This window comes from Dendrobates tinctorius, unplaced genomic scaffold (genome assembly GCF_039654945.1).
Source record: "Dendrobates tinctorius isolate UK_male_01 unplaced genomic scaffold, ASM3965494v1 ptg000020l, whole genome shotgun sequence".
In the NCBI taxonomy this organism is placed as follows: Eukaryota; Metazoa; Chordata; class Amphibia; order Anura; family Dendrobatidae; genus Dendrobates; species Dendrobates tinctorius.
Window position 1 is genome coordinate 8,794,217 of NW_027361688.1, and position 12,304 is coordinate 8,806,520.

At 44.0% G+C, this 12,304-nt stretch overlaps 1 protein-coding gene across 1 annotated transcript; it reads right to left on the reverse strand.

The window, feature by feature from the left end:
* Nucleotides 1–2,594: 2,594 nt before the first annotated feature.
* Nucleotides 2,595–8,448, reverse strand: LOC141083385 (E3 ubiquitin/ISG15 ligase TRIM25-like). Its single transcript, XM_073567603.1, has one exon. The coding sequence runs from the start codon at nt 8,295–8,297 to the stop codon at nt 6,693–6,695; it is 1,605 nt and encodes a 534-aa protein (XP_073423704.1). The 5' UTR covers nt 8,298–8,448; the 3' UTR covers nt 2,595–6,692.
* Nucleotides 8,449–12,304: the final 3,856 nt, after the last annotated feature.

Consider the following 12,304-nt stretch of genomic DNA (forward strand, 5'->3'; position numbering starts at 1 on the left):
TGTATGTACTTTATTTTTATGATATATATTGATTTGGATCATATCACTGACTTTCTATCATTTACTGAATGCTATGTGTGTTTTGTTGTTGGCCATATTGTCTCTTCGTGCCCCCTGTACACCATTTGTGCATTGGTTTTTAATTATATTTTTATATAAAAAATTGTGAGATACAAATAAACTTCTTGTGACAATGTATTGTCTTTAGTATCTTTTATTTGGATGTGTACTATAGTAATAAAAAGTCAGCACTCTGAATATCTTTGGTTTTGGTTTCATATCTTTTCGATAGTTTGAGTTTTTTTGATTATATATTTTTCTATTGTTGGTATCTTTTTCCATATAGGTATTTATTTTATGGCTGATATACTACTCTGCATTCACCTCAGACACCTGAAGACCCACCTGTTCCGACAAGCCTACAGCCTGCAATGATCCTCGGTCTACTGAACCACCGCACGACCTGCTCTACCCTCTCCTACTGTATCCTCACCCATCCCTGTAGACTGTGAGCCCTCGCGGGCAGGGTCCCCTCTCCTTATGTACTTGTGTGTCCCTTGTCTTACACATGTTTATTATACTTGTCTATATTCCCCTTTTCACATGTAAAGTGCCATGGGATTAATGCATAATAATAATAATAGTATCAGCTCCTACATCATATATGGGATCAAGATTACCTCAGAAATTCATGTAGCTGCCATGTTCCCTCACTTATTGCAGCTTTTGTGTGACCTCCCTGCAGACATTTCTGATATACCACATTACTGCTGTGTTATACAGAGTCTTCATGAGTTCTGGGTATATGTATGATAGGACAGAGCAGGGACACATCCAGTGTCTGCCATTACTATGGTTTTGCTGGGCAGTCCCATGTATTAGACACTGGTGAGAGGAGCAGGCGGGGGATGGTATATGTATAATGATGGGAGGCTGCACTTCATGTCAGTGCACTGTATACTGACCCTGCTGTGTGCGGATTATCCCCCCTTCCCAGTTATGGAGTCTGATCTGTATGTGACCTCATCTCTGTTACATACTGTGAGGCTGGGTGTGCAGATCCTGTGTAACCAGGTTACTGTCACTATATATGGTATATGTGTAAAGGCTCTATTCCTGTGCTGTATACTTAACCTGTACCACAGGTCTGTATACATGATATCACTCCTCACTCTGCTGTATGCGGATCATGCTGGGTATAGACATCCTGTGTCTCCAGGTTATTGTCCTGGCTGTACATATAATCTGGACATGACTTCCAGCTTGGTGCTTTATTTCTGTAGCTATTGCTGCCTTTAGTCCTCTTATGTTACATGCTGTCCTGCCGGATATATCCATCCTGTTTCTGTATATTGTCCCCATCATATGTTTGCAGGATCGGTGTATACCCAACAAGTGCTTATTTTACATTACCTAAGATGTGGATAGCACCGGCCTGAATGGATTATATTTTATCATATGTCAAATAAATAATCGGGGAGTAACTCAGCACATTTGAGTGGGCACTAATAACTCCGCACATGGCGGGCAGTGAGTGGGCACTCCTAGTGTGATGCTGCACCTTGCTCTGGAGGACACATCATGGGCCCAGTTTTCAGCCCTGTCTCGTCTATTGTATGTAGTAGAGTGACTGGGATACAGAACTTGCAGTTTTCTGCTCACACACCTTTGGCTGCAGCTTATACCAGACCTACATCTTATATTTCTTACCATTTATGCGCAGCTGGTGATTAGAGGCTGTAACTGCTGTAGAGGAGCAGGCGGCTTCTCATTTATTATTACAGCATATAACACAGCATTGCCCATCTCTGTCTATTTCCGGACCTTACGATGGGATATTTTCCATTATTAACCTGTTGTATACCTTGGTTGTAAACCTGCACGGTGTTTTCATCCTCACTTATCCCACATCTTGTGCGGTTGGGGGGGGTACTTGAAGTTTGTTAAATATTGGTCTGGGGGATCCATTGGGATATGGTTTCCTCCTTTTGGAATTTAATATGGTTCTGGATCTGGTGAAAGGTGGAGGGGAGATTAGGCAAGGGTTTGTCAGATCCCCAGGAAGTTCAAGTGAACATTGGAACCCTTGTGGTTATGGTGCTCCCGAGCCTGTGGGGTAACGGCTGCGAGTAACTGTTTGAACATAAAATGTACCCTTTATGTTTGGTAATCACCAGATTTTGGGAGCTTCAAGGACTCCTCCCAGCGTGTTAATGTTATTTAGGCTTTGATGTTTATTTTAATAAGAACATGAATTAAAATGAAAAAAAAAAAAAAGAATTTATTTGTTTTCCTTTTAGTGGGTCCTTGAAGTTATTGATAAATTGGTCAGTAGGGGTAATCATCTCAGGTATGGACCTCTGGTTTGGGGGGGGTGTTCATCACAGTATGACCCCCTGGGTTTGGAAGGGTAACCATCTCGGGTATGGTCCCCTGCTGTGGAGGGGTGATCATCACGGTATGGCCCCCTGATCTTCAGAAGCATTTATATGTCATAAGACCCTGTTAGGGTAAAGTCCCTGGTGTTTTAAGTTTATACTAGAACTCTATGGAGCCCGATGACGTGGGCCAGAAATTAAGACAGACACGGTATATCACAGTTCAAGATGTATATATCTATTGAAGAAATATGCACTTCAGCTGACAGATGCAAAAGCAGACAATAAGACAGTCTCAGTAGTATGCACAAGTAGTAGTACAGACCGAGGGTGCGAATACCAGTCCAGCAATGCGGAATCCAGGACCCAGAATCCGGGCCTAATGGAGAGCAGACCGTAGTAGAGGTGGCTGCAGAGCAGGTATAGCAGCAGAGTCCTTCCGTGGTACGTAGATACAGGAACAAGCGGGGTATCCCGAAGAGTAGAAGGGGCAAACAGGTTGCTAGTCCTTCCAGCAAGTAAAGAACAAGATACACAAGCAATGCATAGTGTGCAGAGTTCCCTTATGTATACAGCAAACAAGGAGTCTCAGACAGGAAACAAGATGGCCCCCGTGACGCCAGCAACTCCATTTTGGTTAAGGGCAGAATCCATCAGAAGTAAGGGCAAGAGCAGACAAAACAGATATGCAATCCCAGTCCTTACTCCTGGGGTCATGGCAATCATATTTTGCATGCCTACAGAATAAATTGGCTCCTCTGAGCCAGGAACTGTGGCTGGAGGGGAGAAGAGAACATGATAGGCATGCTTTTCAATACAATCTATAGCTTCAAGGACCCTCTCTCTTCTTTCATGTGACTTGAGAATGCCGAGGCACGGTTTTTGACTGTTTATACTGACCAAATAATGTTTCTTTCAAGGTTGTCGTCTGGTCAATGCAGTTATCTAGTGCATGAAACTGAAGAGCAATGTACCTAATCTGTGTGCCCTTGAGTCAGTGGGAGCGACTATGGTAAAGAAATCAAGTGCATTAATGCGAAGGGCAATATGCCTATTCCTGATGCCCTTGAGCCAGTGGGATCGGCTAAGGGTAAAGTAATCAAGTGCATTAATACGAAGGGCAATATGCCTACTCCCAATGGCTTTGACCCAGTTGGAGAGGTCAACGGTAAATGTTATCAAGTGCCTGAAAAACAAATAACAATGGAGTGGCAGGGTTATTATTAATGCCTTTGTAGACTTTTTCTGCTATAGGTTTATTAAAATTACTACTTCCAGAAATTCTGAACGTTATTTTATGGTCGGTTATAATGTTGATGTTATATTGTGTATAACTTTTAATTACTCCCTATTTATAATATCTTTCTCTTGATATGTTCATCACTTTTCGGGTAGTGATAGTAAGTGGGTTTAAGAAATTTTTACTGCACAACTACTGTAAATAATGGTGGTTTCTAGAACTAAAATCTGTGAATTGGTGAATTATTAGAGCTGACTACAGTACATGCAGTATTATAGTTTCTTGAGGCATGACAGATGTCATTATACAGGTATTCAGATAGTGGCTACCTCCTTAATTATGGTTTACTTTCCACATTCCCCATTATGGGATCCTCATTGCAGGATGTTTAGCAACTGCTATTTTGCAGTAGTTACCGTATTATCGATCATAACTTGGTAGCATGGCATTGATAAAATTAATCTGTCGGAGCTCTGGAATTTTGTTACTTGTGTGCACAGTCTTTCCATAGCATGTAGAAATGGTTGATGGCTTTGTTAGGCATGGTTGATGGGGGTCGAGTCCATTTAAGGTGTCAAATGGCCTCTCTGGTGGCGGTTTAGGAGTCAGGTGGAAATTGCAGACAAGTTAAGGGGGACTCATTTTAATTAATAGAGGATGTAAAACCTCATGGTGGTGAACAGGCTCGGCTTTGGTGGCCAGCCTCAAGGACGTTGTAATGGTAACGTCAGTCAGGGGCGGGCACAGTGGTTAAGCACAGGAGTGAGGATAATAGGGTCATTGGTGCCCTGAAAGTTTGCTGGCTCTGCTTGAATGGGAAGCCAGTGCGTGCCGCCCCTTTATGGCTGTCTGTCCTGGTGCTGGATGTCAGACAGCTGGGGATATCACAGGACTTGTGAATCCCAATGCACTAGCACTTCGCCTGACTGTGATGGTTTTAATCCTGTGATTTAATAAAGCTGTGGCCATTTTTGACAACCAAAATAATGTGTTGTGTATTTATTCTAGTGCCTAGGTTTACTGTAGTGATGGTGGTTTTAAGATGGAGTAGGGTCCGTCCCATATCCAAAAGTCAAGCCTCTTCTCCGGTGTCCAGCGCCGCTCTGCTCCTCTTCTCAGTGATGTCACCGCTCTTCAGACTCTCCGCCTCACTTTATGCTTGAAGTCTCTTTTACAATGTGAGTCTGTGGACCCTCGTTATGAGTCTCGTTCTTACGCTCCATAGACTTACATTGTAAAAGTCACTTCTGGGTCAGACAGAGCGCAGCGTGACCCACAGAGTCTGCAGAGCGGTGATGTCACTGAGAAGAGGAGCGAAATGGCGCTGGTCCCGGAGAAGGCGGCAGTAGCTGAGGACATTAATACACTGACATACACTACACCGACATTTACACAGGTTTAGAGAAGAAAACGTTACTGTGCGGCTTCATTACACTGATTTATCGATTTTACAATAGAGGCAATCATATGTGAATAAATTCTGAAGGCGACATGTAATTAACCAGCTGCACACTTTATGTTTCCAGCACGGTCCTCAGAGCTCTAGACGAATTCTCGTAGTCACTCCGACACTGCAGATCGCTGAATCGTGATAGAGCGCTGTGCACACTGTCAGGATTCCCCTGTATTCCCAGCATAGTGATCACAAGTATGAATGTGTATAATAGTTATGGTCACGTGCCGACCAGTCTCAGACACCTCTCTCAGTGGCACACCGACACCGATAGAAGGGAAGAAAATGTAGTCGGCATTCGACCACAGCCATCCCATCATTACTCCGGCTTTATCTTATTACAGCCTTGTCACCTCTTATAAAGCAGCCAGAGGTAAACACAATAAAGATGGCCGCTGCTGGGTGCTTGCCCCACAAGGCAAAATATCCCAACCAGACCCTGCTCCAACCTGTGATCGCATGATGCCATACACTATATACTGCAGTATATACTGAGGCATGATGGCGCCTATGAGTATCTGAGATCATCCCCCTCAGCGCACATGAGGACCCCAGCGCGGCTCTACGGTTACATCCGTATGGACCAAACATTTATATATGACGCTGCTGAATTGTGTATTTTTTGTGCTTTTATTTCCTTTACGTTTCTCTTGGGAATCTGAAATAACCCAAGTAATAAACCCATCTGTACAATCCCAGTGTTTCTGCACTAAAAAAAATACAACATAAAAACTGCATCAAATCTGCACCAAAAACTAAAAAAAGAGATAAAATATAAAAAGCATTAAAAACACAATAATCAGAGTAGATTTCTATTGTGGTTTTTGGTGCCGACACCTGAGAAAAGTAACATTCTTACTTGCAGGAACATTTTCCTTCTTTTGCCCCCTTTGCCCTCCATAGTGTCGGTGCTGCACTATTATGGCTGTGAGCCCATTCTGACAGTTTGTGGCTCTTTTATACGAGGCTGAAGTTGGTTAATTATTCGTCAGTTTCTTATTTGGCAATTTTTTCTTTTCTTGTTTTTACAGGTTTAACAACAAAAAATAAGCAACACAATAATAAAAAACAATGCACTGAGCCACAGACAAAATCAAAGTTGAACACAAAAACAAAAAGCCTGTAAAAGCCAAACGGTGCAAAATTTTTAATCAAACCCACTTGATAAAAAATATTTTTAACCCTAAATACAAGCATTTCAGTAGAAATAAAATGTCCCTAAAGTTGGACAACCCCCCGTATCTTAACTCTAAAGTCTTATTCTCATTATAAATGGTGAAAATTATAAAGTGACTTTAAAAGCAAGGACCTGAAATTTACTTCTTGAAATTCTCTATGAATGTTATTGTTTACTGCTTGGTGGTTAGGAAACCGACCACCACTGCGTCTATCAAGCTCTTTTCTATAGAACGTGTAAGCAATGGTGGGAAAATGCCTGATCTCAGGATCTGCTTCAGTGCAACTGCGCTCCTCTGATGGAGAAAAGGCAAAACTGACCCTGATTGTATCATCCAGGGGCACAAAGATAATCCAAACTGTAAATCAGGAGCCGAGGCATGAAATATGGAGCGGTGCGGTCCTCAACTGCAATGGTGAGAGGGAACCTCAAAGGTGTCCTTTCCTATCCTGTAATCCTCACCCAGTTATCCACATACCTTCCATCAAGCTTTCTCCAAGACACACATACTACAGCATGAAGGGGCTCGGAGAAGGCGGCAGTGAAGGTGTGTAAGTGTCTGATGGGGTCACACAGCTCATAAAAGGACAACTGCCCGGCCTCATAATCCAGACGTATCCTGACTCTATCACTGGGGATCTTGTCAGGTAACTGGATCCCTTTCATGTCATGTATCACTGAATACTGATTATTATATCTCCCCAAACACCAGGACTTGTTATTATATCCAATCAGTGACTGCTGCCCCCTCCTGTCCATACTGGGGTAACACATCCCCACCCTCCACCCCCCTGATCTACTGATCTCCACATCCCAGTAATGTCGTCCTGAGGTAAATCCCCTCCTGCTGATCACCTGATAATCCTGGAATCTCTCTGCTGTTTCTGGACGATTCTGTTTCTCTTGTGTCCCGGTTGCAGTTTTCAGGTCGTCTGATATATGGAGATTATTAGCAGCTGTGGTTACATCCAGTAATATGTCTGCAGGACTCACCACATAGATCCCGCTCCTTATACCTGATATTACAGCGCATAATGTGTGTAATGTGTGTGAGATCACAGCCACATCCAGGTCACCTCCATCATGGGGCTGTTTATCATGTCCCCCTGTGTCCTCACCACCTCCCTCCTCCTCAGGATCACACAAGTCACCGGTGTCTGGTTCCTGTAGGACAGTCAGTGGATCCGTCATGTTACACAGCTCCTCAATGTGTCTCATCTTCCTGGACAGCTCGTCCTTCTTTATTTCCAGCTGACGGATCAGAGCAGACAGTGACAGTGACTCTTCCTTTTCCTGCCTGGAGATCTCACTCAGGACCTTCTTCTCCAGGTCGTCCACCCGTCTCCTGATGTCTGTACACAGGGCAGTGACTCTCTCGGCTTCTCCAGCTGCTTGTTCTTGAGCTTTTCTCCTGCGTTCCTCCAGACTCCGGACTCTTTCCTCAGTCTCTTCTCTCTTTGTGATCAGTTTCTGGAGAACTTTTCTTCGTTTCTTCTTCTTCTTCTCAGAGGCCTCATCCAGCATCTCCACCCGATGTCCTCGATGTTCTCCGGCCAAACTGCAGGACACACAGATACAAACAGCGTCCTCAGTGCAGTAATATTCCAGGATCTTCTTATGGACAGAACATTTCCTTTTCTCCAGAGAAGTGCTGGGATCAGATAAGACGTGTTCTGCTGATTTGCTGTGAGCTCTCAGGTGTTTATAGCACAGAGAAGCCTCACAGTGTAGACAGGATCTAACAGCAGGTACCGGAGAGTCCACACAGTAAGTGCAGCAGATCCCGGTGATCTCCTCTTGTTCTTGCTGAGTAATCAGGAAACGTTCTGCGACATTATGGAGATTTATGTTCCTCATCAGTGCCGGCCGCACCTGAAACTCTTCTCTGCATTCAGGACAGGAATAAACTCCAGACCCGTCCTGTGTATCCAGCACACGATCAATACAGACCCGGCAGAAGTTGTGTCCACATCTCAGCGTTACAGGGTCCATAAATGTAGATAAACAGATGGAGCAGAGCAGCTCGTCTCTCAGGTCAGCAGACGCCATGGCTGACGGAAGAAGGAGGAAAGGAAACTAAACTTGCCTCACCCTGAGTTGTTGTTACGCCCATTTTGTTAACCCCTTAAGGACAGTTGAATGCCACTATTTTGTGGATCATATGATATTTTGTATATCTTAAAGGTATTTTCTCACGAACAAAGTACACTGCTCAAAAAAATAAAGGGAACACTTAAACAACAGAATATAACTCCAAGTAAATCAAACTTCTGTGAAATCAAACTGTCCACTTAGGAAGCAACACTGATTGGCAATCAATTTCACATGCTGTTGTGCAAATGGAATAGACAACAGATGGAAATTATTGGCAATTATCCAGACCCCCTCAATAAAGGAGTGGTTCTGCAGGTGGGGACCACAGACCACATCTCAGTACCAATGCTTTCTGGCTGATGTTTTGGTCACTTTTGAATGTTGGTTGTGCTTTCACACTTGTGGTAGCATGAGACGGACTCTACAACCCACACAAGTGGCTCAGGTAGTGCAGCTCATCCAGGATGTCACATCAATGCGAGCTGTGGCAAGAAGGTTTGCTGTGTCTGTCAGGGTAGTGTCCAGAGGCTGGAGGCGCTACCAGGAGACAGGCCAATACACCAGGAGATGTGGAGGGGGCCGTAGGAGGGCAACAACCCAGCACCAGGACCGCTACCTCCGCCTTTGTTCAAGGAGGAATCGGAGGAGCACTGCCAGAGCCCTGCAAAATGACCTATAGCGGATCACAAATGTGCATGTGTCTGCACAAATGGTTAGAAACCGACTCCAAGAGGATCTTCTGAGTGTCCGACGTCCACAAATGGGGGTTGTGCTCACAGCCCAACACCGTGTAGGACGCTTGGCATTTGCCACAGAACACCAGGATTGGCAAATTCGCCACTGGTGACCTGTGCTCTTCACAGATGAAAGCAGGTTTACTCTGAGCAGATGTGACCGATGTGAGAGTCTGGAGACGCCGTGGAGAGCGATCTGCTGCCTGCAACATCCTTCAGCATGACCGGTTTTACAGTCATGCTTAATGTAGATGGTCTAGAGCAGGGTTCCCCAACTCCAGTCCTCAAGGCCCACCAACAGATCATGTTTTCAGGATTTCCTTAGTATTGCTCAGGTGATAATTGCTTCACCTGTGCAATACAAAGGAAATCCTGAAAACGTGATCTGTTGGTGGGCCTTGAGGACTTGAGTTGGGGAACCCTGGTCTAGAGTATCCTTATGGTCCATTGAAATTGGTGGTGAACATTGGAAGCAACTGAGAAGTTGTTATGAAGTTTGGGAAGCCATAGATTGTTTTGAGGGTTTCTCCTTTTAATGTTGTTCACATTCTGAAGAGTACGATTTTGGACAGATGTTGGGAGGCGCAGAGTCGTCTGTGCTATTCAAACTCCGCTAACCATTAGAAGGTGCAGCAATGACGTGTGCTACTGAAGGGGAGAGGTGGACGATCTGCTGGTCCTCTGAGAATAATTTCAGACTGCTTTACCCTGCCAGGCCATCTGACAAGTAGGGCCTTCCCTGGAGTCTGATCCTAAGCTAAGTGTGGGTCACTGTATATTGGATATAGTGCTTATTCCAAGAAATTCTGCAGTGACGGAGATTCTGGGACATTTTTAGCTCGGTGACTATGAGTGCCTGGGCTGGTGACACTTGTCCGAATTCTCTGGTTTTGTGGTGTAGTCCCTGGCACAGGACAGTTTGTGCACCGATGTTTTACACGGAGGGCAGATGAGAATAAAATCTCATGTTCTCGGCTGCTCCTGTAATACACTGTGGATACTGTATATTATCTATATCTTCTCTATCTACTGTATCTTCCTGTGTAATCTGTAGGAATACGGTGTCAGACGTGTCCCGGTGTAATACATACACTCTATTCCAGAGTCTACGGATCCTTGCCGCTTTGTTCTAATCTTACCTAAGCCAGCAAGTCCGGAGCTCTGCATAGTAACAGAAGTGAGGAGACAGGAACGGATCCAGCTCCAATGGAGTAAGGGGGCCACACGCAGCAGAAACGCGTTGATGATATCTTTTATGGACAGTCCTCAGATGTAATTATAATTTTACAGTCTACTAATAAAAGTTTAGGATTTTCCTCCATTCGAGCTGGATCCATTCCTGTTTCCTCATTTGTTTCCATACATGGCGGGGTCATTATTCTTAGCTCCAGAGGAGAACATATCGCTTTAGTGAGCTGGTTTTTCTAGTAAAAGAAGGTCCCGAGCATGAAACCCTTCTTCTATAATGTCCTAATGGGTATAAATATTCCATAAAGGGGTTATCCAGTAGCTCAGTCACTTCAGGGCTCCATTTAAAATAAAGACAAAAGGATGCTCACCTCCAGTGATGTCAGTGGCACTTTTCCTGACGGGTTACATGACATTGTTGTGTCATGGGTCTGATCCAGCCAATCATTGGGCGCCGATTAGCAGTAACTCATCATTATTCCATTAGCGCGGACGTCCATTCTGAGGAAACAGAAATGGCTGCAGCCGACATAGCAGCACCGACAATGCAGGAAAAGCTCCGCTGCATTGTACATGGTGCCCTAATGTGATTTAGCAGGGATTGTTCAGTAATGGACAATCCCTTTAATACAAAAAGTCAGTAACACATTTTACCACTAGGGGGCAACATAGGGTGGCACAACTAAGGTGTGTAGTGTAATACTGCTTTACCTTCTCTTTACTCCCCGTCCCTTCATTTGCACTAAAGGTGGAAAATGTTCAGACATTGAGGCTAGTGCCAACATTTTACCATCAGTTCAAAATGAAAAAGGAAGGCGTAATATTAAAGGGTATCAATATGATTTTTTTGTTTTTTTTTTAAATCTGTGGAAGTTTTGTATTATACGTCTTATAAGGCTGCAGCATTATCTTACTCATCCTCCAGGAGCTTGTAGGATCCCCCTTTCCTCCCTGCAGACTGAAGAACTTCCCAAAAAGTCCAACTATTGTAAATGGTAAATAGTGGACCCTGGAGGAGGGGGATGCAGCTGCAGGTTTTAACTTGGTGTTTTAGAGAATTGTCATAAGGGGAAAGGGAGTAAAAGCCATATATGAGGGTTGATCCGAAAGCAACGCCTCCTGTTTATTAACCATGAAAACTTCAACAGATGCAGATAGCATAAGAACGCAGTTGAATAGAGCAAGATTTCAGCTGCACCATGTCACCACCGGAGGTTATACATTATCGCCAGCAATGATAAACAGCGTGCATGCCGCGGTCGTAAAACTCGGAACCATTAGAGGTAATCCACTCTTTCACACCAGCGATTGCATCTTTGGAAAATGTTGCTTACGAAGTCTATCAAAGGAATGGAAGTCTAAAGACACCAAATCTGGACTGTACTGTGGATGTGATAGGACACTACAGCCAAATTTTGCACCGTTTTCAGTGGTATGGGGCTCAGCATTATCATGTTTCAAGCGAAAAGTTGTCCTCTTCTCTGCCCTGGTTCCGGAAGTTCGAGCTTTCAGCGTCTTTATGTAGCATTGAGAATTGATAGTTCCTCCAGGCTTTTTGTAATTTGCTTCCGTGCAGATTCAGCACAATGGCGTTCGCTGACCAGCATTTTTCAGAACCGTAAAAGTCCACAAATATATTGAAAATATAAAAATTCCTGATCCTCACCTCACATTCCCGTCTGGTCCTAGCCACATTAATCTTTAACAGTGGTGATCAGAAGAGTTGGAGAGAACCGGACAGGTCACGGTGAAGAGAGGTGAGCGGTGAGTATAAAGGTGTTTTTTTTTTTTTTATATTTTACATATGACAATTATTATGTTCTGGGGTCTGGAAAAAAAAAATCTAGAACATAATAAGGGGCATTAAATTTGTGGAGAATAACGTCTCCAAAAATCGAATTTTGCCTGATCCACTCATCTCTGGTCAACACAATAAAATAGGAGGCGACTGTAGGTCTATAGTCAGCGAGCGTCCCTCAGTGTTTGCCGCGCCTCGCTGACCGTTCTTCCAGCATGCTTTACATTACTTTAGTTCTGGTT

Coding starts and splice junctions, on each gene's coding strand:
- LOC141083385 (XM_073567603.1), bottom strand. CDS start 8,297: ATGGCGTCTGCTGACCTGAGAGACGAGCTGCTCTGCTCCATCTGTTTA.